This window comes from Rhinopithecus roxellana, chromosome 10 (assembly GCF_007565055.1).
Source record: "Rhinopithecus roxellana isolate Shanxi Qingling chromosome 10, ASM756505v1, whole genome shotgun sequence".
Taxonomy (NCBI): Eukaryota; Metazoa; Chordata; class Mammalia; order Primates; family Cercopithecidae; genus Rhinopithecus; species Rhinopithecus roxellana.
The window spans coordinates 83,391,727-83,411,794 of record NC_044558.1 but is presented as its reverse complement, the minus strand read 5'-3'; the positions used below and the strand labels follow the sequence as shown (position 1 = coordinate 83,411,794).

General features: G+C 51.1%; 1 protein-coding gene across 2 annotated transcripts; it reads left to right on the top strand.

The window, feature by feature from the left end:
* On the top strand, positions 1-20,034 carry LRRC43 (leucine rich repeat containing 43). 2 transcript variants are annotated; one of them, XM_030939965.1, is made up of 12 exons: positions 1-455; positions 1,869-1,979; positions 3,684-3,823; positions 5,027-5,157; positions 5,674-5,973; positions 7,327-7,514; positions 8,195-8,454; positions 16,448-16,589; positions 16,781-16,909; positions 16,992-17,180; positions 17,547-17,580; positions 19,884-20,034. In XM_030939965.1, exons 1-12 carry the CDS (start codon positions 396-398, stop codon positions 20,009-20,011), a joined length of 1,812 nt encoding a protein of 603 aa, XP_030795825.1. In that variant the 5' UTR covers positions 1-395; the 3' UTR covers positions 20,012-20,034. The 2 variants fall into 2 exon arrangements, with proteins under 2 accessions (XP_030795825.1, XP_030795824.1); XM_030939964.1 differs by lacking the exons at positions 5,027-5,157; positions 17,547-17,580; positions 19,884-20,034 and having other exon boundaries at positions 5,735-5,973; positions 16,992-17,391.
* Positions 20,035-20,068: the final 34 nt, after the last annotated feature.

Genomic DNA, 20,068 nt, shown 5'->3' with positions numbered 1-20,068 from the left:
ACCTCATGATCCGCCTGCCTCGTTCTCTCAAAGTGCTGGGATTACAGGCATGAGCCACCGTGCCCTGCCCACTCTCTAGATTTCTAAACTTGATCCCTAATCATCCAGTTTTATGATCTGTTCTGTTTTGAGCATTTGGTGTCCTTAAGGGGGCTGTGTCACACCTAGAGAAATCCCCACCTCTGCCACTGCAGAATAAGTCACGCTTTCTTCCTCAAACTTGGCGAACATGGAGAGAGCTGGTCACCAAAGAGGAGGATGTGGTGAGCCCCGGGGAGGAGACGGTGGAGGCCCTGCTGGGCCTGGTCCGCAGCCCCCACTCCCCCTGGGCTCTGCTGAACGACTCGAATGCAGAAGACAGTTTCCTGAGAGAACTGGCCATCCGGAACCCGCTGATGATCACAGACACCTTCTTCTACTCCTACTTCCGGTCCCTGCGGGTGGTAGACAAGGAGGCGAGTGCTGGGCACGTGGGGGGTGATGTTAGGGTGGCTGCTTCCCTAAGGGAGGTTGGGGGGAGGGCACCCTTCCCCACAGCGCCTCAGGGGTCCTGCCCTGGGGGCTGAAGCCAAGGCCAGCCTGCCCTCTGCTTCATCTCCCTGGCTTGTGTGCCAGGCAGGGCCAGCTACTCGGTCAGCCTCACGTTTCTTCTTCCTTTACCCCTGGAGGCCATCATGGCACATCTTCCACAGCTGAATTCTGCAGTGGACCCTCCTGGGTTCTAGTAAAGATTTTCCAAAGGGTCTGTGTTAGTTTTACTTCATTTAAACCATGGAAGTCAGGGTGGAGGATGGTTGGTGTAGTTCCAACTATTTTAATTTGTTACCAAAAAGCATTCTTTGTTTACATCAGTAACAGAGCCCAGGCTTGGCACGGTGGCTCTCTGGTGCTTGTAATCTCAGCACTTTGGGAGGCCGAGGCAGGAGGATCGTTTGAGTCTAGGTGTTAGAGACCCAGCCTGGGCAACATAGTGGGATCCCATCTCTATAAAATTTTAAAATTTAGCCAGGTATGGTGGTGCACGCCTGTAACCCCAGCTACTCGGAGGCTGAGGCAGGAGAATCACTTGAGCTGGGGAAGTAGAGGCTGCAGTGATCATGATCACACCACTGCACTCCAGCCTGGTGACAGAATGAGACCCTGTCTCAAGCAAGCAAGCAAGAGTGAGACTCTGTCTCAATGAATAAATAAAGTCAGCAAGCCAGCCCAAACATTGCCGGGAAACTTGGTCTCAGCCTTCCCCAGGCTTGGCTTTCTTTTTCCAGAGCCGCTGGGAAGTAACACAGCTCTGGGGGACAAATAGGGTGACTGGTAGCAGTTTGCCAGGGACTTTCAGTTTCAGTGCAGAAGGTTTCGTGTCCTGGGAACGAACCCCTTCCGTCCTCGGCAGACTGGCACAGTTGGTGACCCTGGAGAAGGGAGGCCCCGCTAGAAAGGGTCCCGATGTCTTTGAGGCCACAGGAACTGAGGAGTCATGGATGGGTCACTGCAGCTTCTAGTCAGACCCTGCTCTGGGTGATTCCTGGACACCTTGACTGACTTCAGTGCCCAGAGTTCACTGTGGCTCTGGGGTAGGCAGAAAGGAGAGAGGTTCCTGCCCTCACAGATGGCTTATGGTCCAACAAAGGACACAGGTCATTGGCCTGGAAATCATGCACCGCCTATGGTCAGAGAAGGATGGAGGTTGGGAGAGGCTCTTGGATCTTGGCAGAACAATGCAGTGCGGGAACGGCTTCCAGGGAAGCAGAGGGTGGGGAGGGAGGGGAGGTAACTGATGGAGGAGCTGCTGTCTTCCTAATGTAGACATGGGTTCTGTGCCCGTGCTCCCTCGCCTGCTATAGCCCTCAGCTTTCTCTCCCCTCTTCCAGGTCACCCTGGTGGATAAAGACCTCCTGAAATTTCTAAAGCTGGAGGAGTTGGTACTGAGCGCCAATCGAATCAAGGAGGTGGATGCCACCAATCTGCCCCCCACACTCAAGGTGAAGGAGCCCTGGTCTGTTTTGAGTATTTGGGCCACCGCAGCCCAGAGGCCTTGTTCTACCCTGCCCCACATAGGTGTGGCCAGTGTGGGTGGAGGGTAGGGCCCAGCTCCAGGCTTTTAAAATGTAGGTCACTTTCCTAGAAAAGTTTAACATAGAATTACCGTATGACCCAGTGCTTCGATTCCTAGGTATATCCATGAAGGAACTGAAGACAGGGATTTAGCCAGATTCTCGTACTCCAGAGTTCAGAGCTGCGTTACTCACAATAGCAGAAGGGTGGACGCAACTCAAGTGTCTATAAACAGATGAATGGATAAACAAAAAAATGTGGAACAGGCCAGGCGCGGTGGCTCACACCTATAATCACAGCACTTTGGGAGGCCGAAGTGGGCAGATTGCCTGTTCTCAGGAATTCGAAACCAGCCTGGGCAACATGGGAATATCCCGTCTCTACAAAAATACAAAAATGAGCCGGGCGTGGTGGCCGCGCCTGTAATCCCAGCTACTCTCAAGGCTGAGGCAGAAGAACCGCTTGAACCCAGGAAGTGGAGGTTGCAGTGAGCCAAGATGGTGCCACTGCACTCCAACCTGGGCGACAGAGCAAGACTCCACCTCAAAATAATAAATAAACAATAAATAAAAATTTAGGCCGGGCGCGGTGGCTTACGCCTGTAATCCCAGCACTTTGGGAGGCCGAGGCGGGCGGATCAGGAGGTCAGGAGATCGAGACCCTCCTGGCTAACACAGTGAAACCCCGTCTCTACTGAAAAAAAAAATACAAAAAATTAGCCGGGCGTGGTGGCAGGCACCTGTAGTCCCAGCTACTCGGGAGGCTGAGGCAGGAGAATGGCGTGAACCCGGGAGGTGGAGCTTGCAGTGAGCCGAGATCTGGCCACTGCACTCCAGCCTGGGCGACATAGCGAGACTCCATCTCAAAAAAAAAAAAAAAAAAAAATTAAAAAGCCCAAACAAGCAAGCAAACAACAACAACAAAAAAGGTGTGTGAGGCTGTGGATAAGAACTACAAGCAAGGAAGGTTAGCTTTGGATTTTTTCCTTATCCATCTAGGGGCCCTTTTGGCCTCCCAGGGACACATTCCTGTGGGTTGAGAAGGTGCCAGATGTTATGCAGATCCCCACTGCCAATCCAACATCCCCCCCATTCCAGATGTTGAAGTGTCTTTCACAAAAGACAAACTTCCCGAGACCTGCTGCAGGAATCTTTTCTTCCTGGGTTTTTTTTTTTTTTTTTTTTTTTTTTGAGACGGAGTGTCGCTCTGTCGCCCAGGCTGGAGCGCAGTGGCGCGATCTCGGCTCACTGCAAGCTCCGCCTCCGGGGTTCACGCCATTCTCCTGCCTCAACCTCCCAAGTAGCTGGGACTACAGGCGCCCGCCACCTCGCCCGGCTAGTTTTTCGTATTTTTAGTAGAGACGGGGTTTCACCTTGTTAGCCAGGAGGGTCTTGATCTCCTGACCTCGTGATCCGCCCGCCTCGGCCTCCCAAAGTGCTGGGATTACAGGCATGAGCCACCGCGCCCGGCCTCTTCCTGGGTTTTTTAAAGGGAGGACGGGTGGCGCCAGGGAGGCCGGGTGTGAGTAATGTGTGATTCCGCTACTAAGTTTGCGGGACGGAGGGGAGGGGCCTGATCCTCAGCGCTGACTTGGTGCCCTATCTTCCCGGGCCTTCCCTGTGGTCTGCCAGGTGCTGGAGCTCTACGGCAATGAGATTAGCAGCATGGAGTGTCTGTGCGCCCGCCCGCCCGCTGGCCTGCAGCACCTGGGGTTAGGCCACAACAAACTTCTAGGCCCCTTGGAAAGTCTCTATGTCACCGCTGATCACTGGTAACTCCAGAGCCCAGGTGGAAAGCGAGAGGGAGGGATTAAGTATCAGGTTGAGGCGATTTTACCCCGGTGGCGTGAGAGCTCAGCTTTGGTCTTTTCTGTAACTCCCAGTTGGCTGCTAACTCCAGACTTACCGTTTATTTCTCTGAATCCCCCTTCAGTGGGATTTTGTAAACAAAAAGCCCAGAGAACAAGAGGTGGTGGGTGTGAAAGCCTTTGCTTTGGTGCTGTCTTTTAATTTTTTAATTTTAATTATTATTATTTTTTTTGAGATGGAGTTTCACTCTTGCCCAGGCTAGAGGGCTGTGTGTTGTCTCAGCTATGCAACCTCTACCTCCCAGGTTCAAGTGATTCTCCTGCCTCAGCCTCCCAAGTAGCGGGTATTGCAGGCACCCACCACCACACCTGGCTAATTTTTGTATTTTTAGTAGAGATGGGGTTTCACCATGTTGGCCAGGCTGGTCTTGAACTCCTGACCTCAAGTGATCCACTTACTTCAGCCTCCCAAAGTGCTGTGATTACAGGCATGAGCCACTGCACTTTGCCTGGTGCCATATTTTAGAGGAGGGTTTCTCCCTTTGGGCTTGCTGGCATTGGAGCCCCATTATTCTTTGCTGTGGGGCTGTCCTGGGTATGGTAGGATATTGAGCAGCATCCCTGGCCTGCATCTGCAGATGCCAGGGGCACCTCCCTGCTAGTTGTGACAAGGAAAAATGTCTCCAGACAGTACCTAATGTCCCCTGAGCAGCAAAATCCCCCAAGCTGAGAACCACCGCCCTGGAACCAAGCCCTCCTAGCACCAGCCACTCCATCGCTGTTGAAGGTTCAGACTCATTAGGAGCCTGCAGACAGTTCAGCTCCCAGTTGATACTCAGCTTGGTTTCCTCCGTGGGTGAGCGGTAGAAAACTTAACATCCTGGACCTGAGGGGTAGGAGGGGGACCAGAGACCACCCAGAAAAGGCCATCAGAGGAAGCTGGGAGAGGAAGGCTTTGCAAAGCATGCTGTGAGAAGTCCCAGGACTTCAGCAGTCCAGCAAGGACGGAAGGGGTAGAACCGCCTCCCCCCTTTCCTTCCCCCAAGGAACCTGGAGGGCACGCCCTTGGGGGATCCAACCCTCTACTGCCTGGAGCCGGCAGATGCAGCAGGGAAGGGAAGCCCCCTCTCTGACCCTGGTTTCCTCTTCCTCCTCTTCTGCTCTTAGGGGAAGAGTGAGGCTAGGATTGGGAGGCCCTGTGCTGACAGTGGCCACTTGTGTTTTTCTTCTGTTCTCAGAGCTGAGATCAAGTTGCTTTCTAGCTTGTGGCAGCAGGAAAGTCACCCTGCCCCTGCCCTGTGTCTTGGTCTGGCCATAGGCCTTGGCCCATGCTCTTTGCAGGCCCCTCCCAGCCCCCTTGCCTCCTGGGGTCCTGCCCCAGTCTGCCTTTGAGATGCCATCTCCTGCTTCTAGAATGCCCAGCCCTCCAGCCTCCCAGTCCCCAGCGCCAACCCCACTCCTGCCCTGTCCACTCCTGCCCCTGTCCACAACTCCCCCATGGTGGCTGTCCCCTGCTGTGCCATCCAGTCTGCCCGTAGTATTTGTGCAGAGCCTCCTAGATGCACGCAGTGTGCAAAGCTCTACGGAAGCTACTGAGAGGTTTGGCCAAGAAGAGAGGAGTCCCGTGAGAGGAGGTCGGTGGGGGCGTCTCTGTGGCTCTGGCTGTGAGGGTGGCAGTGCTACGGAGAGTGGAGACGAAGAGCCAGGCACTCATTCCCGACCCGGGGTTAACTTGGGTCAAGGGTAGGACAGGGTGTGCAGGCCATGGGTGGGCAGAGTCCTCAGGCCCAGGCCCGCCGTTGGTTTGGCTGCAGGGCTGCTTGGCCCCTGCTCACCTGGCTTCTTGACCCTCAGACGGTCCTGCTCACCTTCCAGGCCCAACCTCGTCTCCCTGGATCTGGGCTTCAATGACCTGACAGACCTGCAGAGCATGGTTGCCAGCCTGAGGACCCTCCGGCACCTGCGACTCCTGGTGCTTCAGGGAAACCCACTGGCCTTGGTGCCCTACTACCGTGGCCTCACCATCGACAGCCTGGCCCAGCTCTGCGTGCTGGACGACATCACCGTGTCTCCCAACGAGAAGCATCTCTTCCGGGGGCTCAGCCTCAATGGCGGTGAGGGTGCTGGCATGCAGGGAGGGGGTGGCACGTGACACCCCGGCCTCCGCCTGGCTGTGCCCCACCCTCCTGGGTCGGCACACCCCTCTGTCCTGCAACTCTCCATTTGACCCAGACCCTAGTCAGGTATAGCCTCTCTTCTGGGTCAGAGTTTTCAGCCAGGCTTTGATTCCTGTGATTGGGATTTGGAGACAGAAATGACAGGGGGAGGCTGGGCGTGGTGACTCGCACCTGTAATCCCAGCACTTTGGGAGGCTGAAGCAGGCAGATCGCTTGAAGTCAGGAGTTTGAGACCAGCCTGGCCAACATGGTGAAAACCTCATCTCTGCTAAAAATACAAAAATTAGCTGGGCATGGTGGCAAGTGCCTGTAATCCCAGCTACTCGGGAGGCTGAGGCATGAGAATCTCTTGAACCCGGGAGGTGGAGGTTGCAGTGAGCCAAGATGACACCAGTGTACTCCAGCCTGGGCAACAGAGCGAGACAAAAAAAAAAAAAAAAAAAAAAAAAAAAAAGAGGTGGTGCGGGAGGATCCCTTGAGCTCAGGAGGTGGAGACTGCAGTGAGCTATCATCTCACCACTGCACTCTAGCCTGGCAACAGAGCGAGACCCTGTCTCTAAAAAAATAAAAAATAAAAACAACCTGTAGGGACTTGGGACAGTTATTTCTTTTCTTTTTTTTTTTTTTTTTTTGAGATGGAGTCTCGCTCTGTTGCCCAGGCTGGAGTGCAGTGGCCAGATCTCAGCTCACTGCAAGCTCCGCCTCCCGGGTTTACGCCATTCTCCTGCCTCAGCCTCCCGAGTAGCTGGGACTACAGGCGCCCGCCACCTCGCCCGGCTAGTTTTTTGTATTTTTTAGTAGAGACGGGGTTTCACCGTATTAGTCAGGATGGTCTCGATCTCCTGACCTCGTGATCCGCCCATCTCGGCCTCTCAAAGTGCTGGGATTACAGGCTTGAGCCACCGCGCCCGGCCCGGGACAGTTATTTCAATCAGCTTCTTCACCTCCCTGGTGGCTGGAGATCACCCCCTTGTGGTTCATGCCGCAAGGTGCACTGGAGGCTGCTTCAGGTCACTGTGACATGCTGGATAATACTAAGGTGACCTTCTGCAGAGTAGCCCTTATCACTCCCATATACAGATGAGGAAAACAAGCTGAAGGGGGCATAATGACACCCAGATCACTTCAGGTCAGCTTGCCGGAGCTGTGGCCTGAACCTGACTGCCTCACCAAGGCTCAGCCCTGAGTGCTGGAGAGAATCCAGGGACCTGTGCCTTCCCAGCCCTCTTGTGTTCTGTCTGCCAACTTCCATTCCACGGGGCACCCTGTCCTGCCCATTCCTCTCTGCAGATCTCTTGGCACAGGAGGCGCAGTTTGTGGTGACCATCGGAAACCTCAGAGGAGTCCTGGACACCTCTGTCCTAGACCCGGAACCCGGGCCCGAAGGCCCTTTCGTCGCTTATAGCTATTACGTGACGTACGATTTTGTGAGAGACGAAGAAGGTGAAGCGGATGAGGACACGGGCGAGCTGGCCGAGGTGTGCCCTGGGCTGTCCCTGGGAGTGTGGGAGGCTCTTATGAAAACTGAACCACTTCGTGGGCCCCAGGAAAATCCTTTTAATTAATTCATTTATTTATTGAGGCGGAGTCTTGCTGGAGTGCACTGGCACCATCTGAGCTCACTGCAACCTCTGCCTCCCGGCTTCAAGCGATTCTCCTGCCTCAGCCTCCCCAGCAGCTTAGATTACAGGTGCCCACCACTATGCCCAGCTAATTTTTGTATTTTTAGTAGAGATGAGGTTTCACCTTGTTGACCAGGCTGGTCTGGAACTCCTGAGCTGAAGTGATCCTCGGCCTCCCGAAGTGCTGGGATTACAGGCGTGAGCCACTGCACCCAGCCCCATTCTGCAATTTCTACAACTCCTCCCATCTCCCTCCACATCAGAAGAAAACCCAAGGATACCATCCGACTAGTGGAAATGTGATGACACTTGTCTCCTGCTCCCACATAGAAGTGGTTCTTGATTTTACTCTTAACATAGGTCTCTCAGAAAAAACAAAACTGGGTTTCTAAGAGCCCTCCTGCCTCCTAGCTTGGTGTGTCTGCTCATGCGTGAACCTCATCCAGATGTCAGGAGCTGTGTTACAGACACCCCCAGGCATCAGCTGAGCGTGTCCTGAAGACGGCAGCCTTGGACGAGTTTCTGTCTTCCTGCAGATCGTCAAGCCCTCTCCCAGCTTAGAATTATTAGTTGAGGAATCTCCTGAAGAGGTCGGTGAAGATGTCATCAAAGACATTGTTGGAGGGGTCACTGAAGAGGTCGAAGGATCTCTGGAGTCTGAGGCGGAGGAGTCAGGAGAGTCGGAGCTGTCTGTCATCTCGGGGCCTTCGACCATCTTGCAGACGCCGAGGGCCTCTGCAGAAGAGCTGGCCAAGTTGCGGCTGCGTATAGATCCCCGGCTCTGCCCGTCCCCAGGGTAAGGATGGAAACCTGAACCAGGGCAAGTGGTCAGAGCAGCAGGGTCACGAGCCTAGACCACACTGTGGCCTTCCATTAAAAGTCCTGAGGCTGGCTGGGTGCAGTGGCTCACACCTGTAATCCCAGCACTTTGGGAGGCCAAGGCGGGCGGTCAGGAGATTGAGACCATCGTGGCTAATATGGTGAAACCTCGTCTCCACTAAAAATACAAAAAAATTAGTCCCGGGCGTGGTGGCGGGCACCTGTAGTCCCAGCTACACGGGAGGCTGAGGCAGGAGAATGACGTGATCCCGGGAGGTGGGGCTTGCAGTGAGCCGAGATGGCGCCACTGCACTCCAACCTGGGCAACAGAGCAAGATTCCGTCTCAAAAAAAAAAAAAAAGGTCCTGAGACTGAGTCTCTCCCGGATCCCCCACCCCCAGGAATGGTTAAGACGCCCACTAGGCTGTTAGCTGTGCTGGCAGCATTTAGATTTAGTGTTCAGCCCTCTTTTCTGAAGGGTTGAACTTAGCTCAATCCTTCTACTCTAACCATCTACTCAAAGTACAACTGAGTCCCACTTCCCTGATCAGCCAAGATTTTCGGAATGATCGAATTTCTTTTATGGCGGGGACAGAGTCTCGCTCTGTCACCCAGGCTGGAGTGCAGTGGTGCGATCTCAGCTCACTGCATCCTCCACCTCCCGGATTCAAGAAATTCTTACGCCTCCACCTACAGTTCGGACTACAGGCATGTGCTACAATGCCCGGCTAATTTTTATATTTTTAGTAAAGATGGGATTTCATCCTGTTGGCCAGGCTGGTCTCGAGCTCCTGGTCTCAAGTTATCTGCCCGCCTCAGCCTCCTCCCAAAGTGCTGGGATTACAGGCGTCAGCCATTGCGCCCGGCCTGAATTTCTTGAGTCGATTGAGAGATTATAAATTAACAGCCCTTTTCATTTCAGCCCTTGGGTGTGAAAACCTTTTTTGGTTTAACATTTTAATCCATCTAAGATGTATTCTCGCACATGAAGTGCTGTAAGGATCTTCCATCTTCCATCCTGTATATCATGTTCTTTCTTGACAATCTAGTTCCATTCCTTCTTTTTTGTGCTACTTTTGTTATGAAGATTGTAGTAATTGTTATAAATATTAATTTTATTATAAACATATATGTTACAGACCCAACAATACATTGTTATAATTACTGCTTTATATAATCTATGTCTTGCAGAGAAGAAAGGAGAGCACAAAAATTATTTTTTAAGCTTGTTAACCTTCTTAGTTACCATTTCTGGTTCCTTTCATGTCTTCCTTTAGAATTGATTTGCTGTTGTGGCTCATGCCTGTAATCCCAGCACTTTGGGAGGCCAAGGTGGATAGATCACTTAAGTTCAGGAGGTGGAGACCAGCCTGACCAACATGGTGAAACACCGTGTCTACTAAATACAAAAAATTAGCCAGGAGTGGTGATGCGCACCTGTAATCCCAGCCACTTGGGAGGCTGGGGCAGGAGAATTGCTTGAACCCAGGAGGCAGAGGTTGCAGTGAGCCGAGATTGCACCATTGCACTCCACCCTGGACAATAAGAAAGAAGTTCCATCTCCAAAAAAGAAAAAAGGAAAGAAAAGAATTTATTTACTTTCTAGTTTCATTCCTTCCCTCCCTCTTTCTTCCTTTCTCTCAATTGATTTACGTTCTGGTTTCATTCTCTCCCTCCCTCTTTCTTCCTTTCTCTCTTTCTTTTTTGTGGTGGGGTCTCACTATGTTGACCAGGTTGGTCTTGAACTCCTGATCTCAAGCAATCCTACTGCCTCGGCCTCCCAAAGTGCTGCAATTGCAGATGTGGGGCACTATGCCTGGGCTTGGTGTCACTTTCTTTCTCCAGTATGCTTCATTCTCACCCCCATTTCCTTCACGTTGTTATAGTCAAATATATTACATTTCTACATGTTATAGCCCAAACTACAATCTTATAGATGTTATCTTATGCTATTGTATTTTATTCTAATTAGAATCAAGGACAAGAAATATATGACTATACTCTCTTTTGTAGTTGCCTACGTGATTACCTTTATTAGTGCTCTTTGTTTTTATGTGAATTTGAATTACCCTCTGGTGTTACTTCCTTTCAGCCTGAAGAACTTCCTTCAGGAAGTTAATGTATTCATGTATGCAACTTCCTTTCATGTTTCGTGTAAGGCAGATCTACTGGCAACAAAGTCAGTTTTTTCTTTCTCTTTATATGTCTTTATTTCACCTGCAATTTTGAAAGATAGTTTTGTTGGGTATAGAATTATTGGTTGACAGTTTTGGTGTTTTTTTCCCCCACTACCCCAGAACATCTTTTTTTTTTTTTTTTTTTTTTTTTTTCGAGAGGGAGTCTCGCCCTATTGCCCAGGCTGGAGTGCAGTGGCTGGATCTTGGCTCACTGCAACCTCTGCTTCCTAGATTCAAGTGAGCAATTCTCCTGCCTCAGCCTCCCGAGTAGGTGGGATTACAGGTGCCCGCTACCATGCCCAGCTAATTTTTAGTAGAGGTAGGGTTTCACAATATTGGCCAGGCTTGTCTTGAACTCCTGAGCTCAAGTGGTCCACCCTCCTCAGCCTCCCAAAGTGCTGAGATTACAGGTGTGAGCCATCATGCCTGGCCTACCCCAGAACTTTGAATATGTCTCCTGCCTGCCTACTGGCCTCCATTGTTTGTGATGAAAAGTCAGCTGTTCATCTTATTGGGATTCCTTTGTCTGTCATGAGTCATTTTTCTCTTCCTGCTTTCAGGATTTTCACTTTGTCTTTCAGCATTTTTACTATGATGTGTCTGGGTGTGAATATGTTTGCATTTATCCTGCTTGGAGCTGGTCAAGCTTCTTGAATATATAGATGAATGTTTTAAATCAAATCTTGGAAGTTTTCAGCCATTATCCTTCAAGTGTTTTTCTCTATTCCTTTTTCTATCTCCTCTCCTTCTAGCACTTCTATTATGTGTTCTTCTAGTAGCTCTTCAGAAAACCCAAGGAAAATCTGGAGTGTTTACCAGGGGCCCACCTCCTTGGAGGGCTTTGAACACAAATTTTTGTCCCCCTAGTGCCCATGAGGTTGCCCAAAGTTCTCTTCAGCTCCTCAGCCACCACTTTTGGAATTGGCTCTGGAGCATTAATGTGGCACTAAGCTCATTCTCTTTGACTGTTCCCCTTTGCCCTGATGTTGGCCCTGAAAATTCTGTGACTTGGCTCTTTAGCACCTTCAACAGATAATGTTAATATTTTATCCAGCTGACATGACTGTTCTCAGCAGGAAGGTTTGTCTAGTATAGTCTAGTCTACCATGTCCTAAAACAGAATTTCCACATTGATTTTCTAAAAATACATTTCATTTTTGCAGTTGAATAGATTTATTTTAAATTGTCTTAAGTTATATTCCTTAGTTTCCTTGTAAGCCTTTATATTTTCCATATAATTATTTGCCATATGTAATTGCCCAAGTTCAACAATTAGCAAACGCCAGTCATCCACATACCATTTCCAGGTGTGATGCTGGGTATTGGGATTACAAACAACAAATCAGAGAGAAAATGGTCTGTTCTAGAGGGTTGGGCACAGTGGCTCATGCCTGTAATCCCAGCACTTTGGGAGGCCAAGGCAGGTGGATCACTTGAGGTAAGGAGTTTGAGATCAGTCTGGCCAACATGGTGAACCCCTGTATCTACTAAAAATATAAAAAATTATCTGGGCGGCCGGGCGCGGTGGCTCAAGCCTGTAATCCCAGCACTTTGGGAGGCTGAGACGGGCGGATCACGAGGTCAGGAGTTCGAGACCATCCTGGCTAACACGGTGAAACCCTGTCTTTACTAAAAAATACAAAAAAAGCTAGCCGGGCGAGGTGGCTGGCGCCTGTAGTCCCAGCTATTTGGGAGGCTGAGGCAGGAGAATGGCGTGAACCTGGGAGGCGGAGCTTGCAGTGAGCTGAGATCCGGCCACTGCACTCCAGCCCGGGCGACAGAGCGAGACTCCGTCTCAAAAAAAAAAAAAAAATTATCTGGGCATGGTGGCACATGCCTGTAATCCCAGCTACTTAGGAGGCTGAGGCAGAAGAATTGCTGGAACCCAGAAGGCAGAGGTTGCAGTGAGCCAAGATCGCACCACTGCACTCCAGCCTGGGAGACAGAGCAAGACTCTGTCTCAAAAAAAAAAAAAAAAAAAAAAGATCTGTTCTATTTGGGCACTTACCTTTTCATGAAGGAAATGAACAAACAGTAATTACATATTCTAATGTCACAAGTGGTACATCAGAGGAAGTACAGGACAAATCTCTGCCCCTAGGGTGGGCACATAGACTTAGACACAAAGAACAGTGGAAATGAGACTTTTAATGGCAGTTTTGCAAGATCCGGTGTCTGGTAGGCAGGCACGCTGGGGCAGTCACAACAGGTCATTTATCTCCTAGTGGGCAAATCCCTCCCCCAGTTCCTCATTGGTCGAGTACTATGGGGTTACAATCTTCCTGGGTGTCACCTAAGTTTCATTATCCCCTTATAAGGTCATACTGCGTCCCCTTCCCCACTCAAGTTTTGCTCTTGTCGCCCAGGGTGGAGTGCAGTGGTGCGAGCTCGGCTCACTGCAACCTCTGCCTCCTGGGTTCCAGCAATTCTTCTGCCTCAGCCTCCCAAGTAGCTGGGATTACAGACGCACGTCACCACTCCTGGCTAATTTTTTTTTTTTTTTTTTTTGTATTTTTAGTAGAGACAGAGTTTCACTATGTTGGCCAGGCTGGTCTCAAACTTCTGACCGCAGGTGATCCACCCACGTTGGCCTCCCAAAGTGCTGGGATTATAGGAGTGAGCCACCACGCCTGGCCCCCTTTTATGGGCTGACCCTTCCTCTGCATCCTGTTTGCTAAGCGTGACTTTCTAGGTGCCTGAGTCGTGCAGTTTGTCACGTCTGCAAGTCTGGCTGCCAGTACTTAGATTTTTCATGCCTTGCAAATGGACCATTTAAACCGGTTTCTCACAGGAGGAATGGTAGAAAGAAGATTAACTATGGAGGAAGGCAGGGACTGGCAAGAGACAGGGCTGGAGAGAGAGAGAAAAAAAAGACCCCTTTCTCCTAAGGGGAAACCATCGGAAAGGTTTTCAGGAGAGGAGTAGTGAGATCAGGTTTTACATTTGAGGAAGGTGACTGCAGTGGACATGGTGAGTGTGCAGACAGACTTTCAGCTCCTCTACGCACTCCTCCGGTGGATTGTCGAGTGCTAGTCTTCATGTGTCTGTATCACTTATGTACATATGTGATCACTGGTTTGGGGTTTTTCTAATGCCATTTTTTATTCAGGAGGGTCAACATTTCTTTAAGCTGAGAAGTACAATTTTTCTTTTCCTTTTTTTTTCTTTTTTATTTTTTTGAGATGGAGCCTCACTCTGTTGCCCAGGGTGGAGTGCAGTGGTACGAGCTTGGCTCACCGCAACCTCTGCCTCCCAGGTTCAAGCGATTCTCCTGCCTCAGCCTCCCGAGTAACTGGGATCACAGGCATGCGCCACCACGCCCAGCTAATTTTGTATTTTTAGTAGAGGTAAGGTTTCTCCGTGTTGGTCAGGCTGGTCTTGAACTCCCAACCTCAGGTGATCCGCCCGCCTCTGCCTCCCAAAGTGCAGGGATTACAGGCATGAGCCACTGCGCCTGGCGAGAAGTACAATTTTTTACATTCTATCTTGGATTCTTTCTATGTGTCCATTTCACTACATTTCTTCTTCTTTTTTTGTTTTTGAGACGGAGTCTCGCTCTGTCGCCTAGGCTAGAGTGCAGTGGTGCGATCCCTCAATGCAATCTCCACCTCCCGGGTTCAAGCGATTCTCCTGCCTCAGCCACTTGAGTAGCTGGAATTACAGGTGCCCGCCACCACCCCCGGCTAATTTTTGTACTTTTAGTAGAGACGGGGTTTCACCATGTTGACCAGGAAAGTTCGAGACCAGAACTCCTGACCTTAAGTGGTTCCCCTGCCTCAGCCTCCCAAAGTGCTGGGATGACAGGCATGAGCCACTGCGCCCGGCCGAGATATAGTTAGCACATCATAACGTTCATTTTAAAGCACATGAGTTGGTAGTTTTTAGTATATTCACAGAGTTGTGCAACCATTACCACGGTCTAATTCCAGAACGTTTCCATCACCCCAGAAAGGTACCCATTAGGCGTCACCTTTGATTCCCCTGTCCCTCTAGTCCAAGGTAACCATTAAAGTACTTTCTGTCTCTATGAATTTGCCTGTTCCGGACATTTCATATGGATAGAATAACAAAATACGTGGCCTTTTGTGTCTGGCTTCTTTCACTGAGCATCATATTTTCAAGGTTCATCCATGGTGTAGCATCAGTGCTTCAATCCTTTTTCTTTTTCTAATTTAATTTTTTTTTTTTTTTTTTTTTGAGATGGGGTTTCGTTCTTGTTGCCCAGGTTGGAGTGCAGTGGTGCGATCTCGGCTCACTGCAACCTCCGCCTCCCAGGTTCAAGCGATTCTCCTGCCTCAGCCTCCTGAGGAGCTGGGATTATAGGCACCTGCCACCACGCCCGGCTAATTTTTGTATTTTTAGTAGAGACAGGGTTTCACCATGTTGGTCAGGATGGTCTGCCCACCTCGGCCTCCCAAAATGCTGGGATTACAGGTGTGAGCCACCGTGCCTGGCCTAGTTTCACGATTTTTACGTTTCCCTTGTAACACTTGGTTTTTCACAGTTTACAAGCTGTGATATTTACTGGGCTCGTTAATTTACTGGGCTCGTTAATTTACTGGGCTCGTTAATTTACTGGGCTTTACCTGCTGTGGTATTTCAGTTGGCAACTTGGTCTCTACTTATCTTGGAGGGAAAATGTTCTCCATCCTCAGTGATGAAATAAGTTATTTATTCTATTTTCTTCTGGTTTCTATTAACGTTCAACTTGGACATACTTTAAATTTGTTAGAGTATATTATTAATTCTCTTTCATGCTGTGATCCAGTTGGTAGAACAATTTATGTTAAATCACTTCCCGAGTGGGATGCTGCTTCAGGATTGCCATGGTGTTCTGAGACTTAGGAAACTCCAGTTGCCTCTGTGTTCTAGCCTGGGGCTAGGCTGGAATTGTTTCTGCTTTTTTTTTTTTTGAGATGGAGTCTCACTGTGTCACCTAGGCTGGAGTGCCCTGTCACAATCTCAGCTCACTGCAAGCTCCACCTCCCAGGTTCAAGCAATTCTCCTTCCTCAGCCTCCTGAGTAGCTGGGACCACAGACACATGCCAACACACCTGGCTAATTTTTTGTATTTTTAGTAGAGACGGGGTTTCACTGTTAGCCAGGATGGTCACGATCTCCTGACTTCGTGATCCGCCTGCCTCGGCCTCCCAAAGTGCTGGGATTACAGGTGTGAGCCACCCCGTCCAGTCTCTGCTTTTTTTTTTTTTTCTTTCCTGTAGGAGGGTCTCACTTTGTTGCCCAGGCTCGAGTGCAGTGGCATGAACACGGCTCACTGCAGCCTTGACTTCCTGGGCTCAAGCAATCCTCCCACCTCAAGCTGGGACTACAGGCATGTGCCACCATGCCCAGCTAATGTGTCTATTTTTTGTAGAAACGGGGTCCCGACATGTTGCCCAGGCTGCTCTCGAACTCCTTGGTTCATGCGATCCTCCCGTCTCGGCCTCCCAAAGTGCTGGGATTAGAAGCCAGAGCCACCACGCTCAGCCCTTGGCTGAACTCTTCACAAACAACCCTTGGTGCATTGTGGTTGGTTTCCATCAGTTGCTCAGGGCGGTCCTGCCTCTGAAGGAGGGCTCCACGCACCTTTGTTTTGCTATCTCCTCTGTGGCCACATTCCTTTCTGGCCTTCTGGTCCCCTTGCCCTGCCTGGTGACAGCCGGGCCCCACCTCACGCTGTCTGTGGGCTTCGATGCTCATGGTCTCTCGGATGTCCCCTCACAGTCCTGTTCTGGGTCCCCGGCCACAGCCCCTGGCTGACAGCACCCACGTCTTCCTCTCTCCCTTCCCAAGGACTGTCCTCTTCAGCACCACCCACAAGCCCTGGGCTGAGGTCATCCCGTGCAGCTACGAGATGCAGCACTCTCTCAGGGACCTGGTGCCACTGAAGGCCTTCCTGCTGGCAGGGACCACTGTGACCATCGTGGAGGAGAAGGTGGGCAGGCAGAGTCAGCGCCTGGCCGTCCACAGGCTGCACTTCTGCCCCTGTTCCTCTTCCCATCGGGCCGTCCCCCATGGGAGCCCCGCTCCCTGGTTAGATGAGGTCTCAGCGCCGCTCCAGAAAGGGTGAGGGAGAGGCGACCCCAGGCAGCCTCTGCTCACTCGAGGATTCTCTTCTCCCCCTAGATTCTCTCCTGGCCTGTGGTGCTACCTGCTGTTGACAGTCCCCTGTCTGCCAAGAGAGGAAAGGGGGAGAAAGACAAGAAAGGGAAGGAGAAAGACAGGAAGGGGCAAGGAGAGAAAGAGCCGGCCAAGGTACTGGGCCTTGGTGCTGGGGAGGGCAGCCTGGCCACATCCTTGCCTCGACATGTCCCACCCTCCTGTCCTCCCCTAGCAGGAGTGGAAGGTGCCGAAGAAGAAGAAAGAGCCGCCCAAGGAGCTCCGGCAGGACCCCCCCATCCTCCAGGTGCTGGGCCGGGGCCTGGTGATCCTGGAGCCCCTGCTTGCCGGGGAGCCCCTGGTGGCCACTGTGTGCAACTTCGGCACGGTCCGCACCTTGACATCGGACAGGCTGACACTGGCCAGGGTACAGCCGGGCCCCAGCCACATCCTCCACCTCTGCCTTCGCCCTCCCCACCGGAACCCTGCGGGCAAGCAAGGGCTGAGGGCCTAGGTCACCGGATGGGGAGGAGGTGGCGGGGAGGGCCTTTCCCTGGGTCATGCAGCCAGCCAGGCTGCTGGTGCTGCCGCCTGCACAGAGGACGCCTCCATAGACTTTGGCCCAGTCAGCAGCCTTCCCCTCGGGGGTGGGCTGGGGCCGGCACCCTCACCAGGAGACCCCCGCCTTCCTGGACCTGTCAGATGTCTTGGAGGTGGTGGGCCCCCAGAGACACTCCTTCTCCAGCACCTCCCCTCTCCAGCAAGCATCTCGTTTTGTGGTTCTTTCTCTCAGGATTCAAAGAAGATTAAGAAAGTTGCCAAAAAAGGTGAGTGCCGATGGTGGTGACTGAGGGCAGGGAGTGTCAGCAGGACTTGCCAAGAGCCAGCCCTGGTGGAGGCCAAAGGAGCAGAAGGGTGGGAAATGGTAGCTTCTGGCCTGGCCTAGGGAGAGGCCACATCCCGCTTAGGATCCAGTGTTGTTATTTCTTCTCTGCAGCCCTCAGACCACAGGACCTGTGTGGGTTGTGGCGCGGGTGGGGAAAGCACCTGTGGTAGAGCCATGGGGGGCAAGGGCTTGGAGCTGGGGCTGCCTGGGGTTCATCTGCTTCCGAGGTATCTGCCTCCAGCTTCAGGCCATCAGCCCTCATTTGCTGTAAAAGGGACCTGGACTTGTCCTGTGGGGAGCTGCAGAAGCATCTGAAACGGGTGCGTCTCAGGTTTGAGGTTCAGAAAGAACATCCAGCCGGGAGGGAGAGAAAGGAGACAGGGAGAGCCGTGGGAGGTGGCTGCAAAGGCACGAGGCCCGATCATAGCAGAGCAACCCATCATGCTGAAGCTGAAAAGTGGAAACAGGCCCAGTGTGGTGGCTCACGCCTGTAATCCCAGTGCTTTGGCGTGCTTATCACCTGAGGTGAGGAGTTCGAGACCAGCCTGGTCAACACAGCGAAACCCCGTCTCTACTAAAAATACAAAAATTAGCCAGGTGCGGTGGTGGGTGCCTGTAATCCCAGCTACTCAGGAGACTGGGGCAGGAGAGTCGCTTGAACCTGGAAGGCAGGTTCAAGCTCAGGTAGTGGGCTGAGATTGTGCCATTTCACACCAGCCTGAAGAAGTAAACGTTGGAGGGCACACGCTACTGGACTTCAAAACCCATGCCTATATGAACACATGATTTGTGATACTTATCTGTGGGTTAAGATGGCCTTAAAAGGTTGTTTTGGCTGGGCGTGGTGGCTCACACCTGTAATCCCAGCACTTTGGGAGGCCGAGGCAGGAGGATCACGAGGTCAGGAGATTGAGACCATCCTAGCTAACACGATGAAACCCCCGTCTCTACTAAAAATACAACAAATTAGCCGGGTGTGGTGGCGGGCGCCTGTAGTCCCAGCTACTCAGGAGGCTGAGGCAGGAGAATGGCGTAAAACCCGGGAGGCGGAGCTTGCAGTGAGCCAAGATTGCGCCACTGCACTCCAGCCTGGGTGACAGCAAGACTCCGTCTCAAAAAAAAAAAAAAAGGTTGGTTTTTAAAAAAATCTCTTTAATGTTTGGTTTAATTGAAGACAGCTGGATTCTTATAGCTACATCTGCAGTCAACCGCTTGCAATATGTTGCTGTAATTGAAGTGCATAAAGAAAATCCAACCTCAGACCTATAATTGGAAAAGAGGGGAGCATTTTAATGGATCTTCAAATAATATAATTTCTTTAATATTACACCAAATTTGACAAGTGGTAGTTTCTTAAAGGTTGTTACAATGTGAAAACAATGTATATTGAATTTTTCATAATCAGATTAAAATTAGTCTAGTTTGCATTTTGAATGGATATTTTACCATGCACAGTTTGTAACATGCATGAGTTACTTGTAAACTACAGGTTAACCGACTTATGCAGACATTCCAACTGTTGACACCCGTCACTATACAGTTTCCAAAAATCACGTTCTTTACTATCACCACCCACGTCATTAGGTCTTTGAGTATTGGAAAATTGGTAACTTCATGGTGGCAGTAACAATGTTATTTCATTTTTAGGGCAAATATTATAATTTATTGAAATGCTTTCAGTTGTTTCCCCTGAAGTGCTAGAATTACTTCATTTTTAAGAAAATATCTGCAGCTGGGCGCGGTGGCTCACACCTGTAATTCTAGCACTTTGGGAGGCCTAGGTGGGCGGATCACTTGAGGTCAGGGGTTGGAGAGCAGCTTGGCCAACATGGTGAAACTCTGTCTCTACTAAAAATACAAAAATTAGCCAGTCGTGGTGACAGGCGCCTGTAATCCCAGCTACTTGGAGGTTGAGGCAGGAGAATCGCTTGAACCTGGGAGGCGGAGGCTGCAGTGAACTGAGATCGCGCCACTGCACTCTAGTCTGGGCGACGGAGCAAGACACTGTCTCAAAGCAAAAAGCAGCCAGTCTTGCAACTCAAACAGCTGCGACTTATTAAATGATCTAATTAAATGCAATTTAATTTTCTTATTACGGTTAAGACCCGAGGACGGAAACTGAGCTCCTGCTGGGATAGGGCCCAGGGCTTGCATTTGGGATGGGTCAGAGCGACCGAGAACGCCAGCCCATCCGTCTCAGACGGATCTCAGACGCGTCTCATGCTCGCGTTTTAATTTTCTCAGAAAAGCCAAAAGCCGTGAATCCGATCTACGAAAGCGATTACCACCCCGAGCCCCTGACGGTAGAGGTGCAGATCCAGCTGAACCAGTGCCGCTCGGCGGCGGAGGCTCTGCGCATGTTCGCCGTGTAGGGCGTGGGCAATAAAGGCTGTTCCCAGCACTCCCGCCTCGGCGTCTGTTCCGCCGCG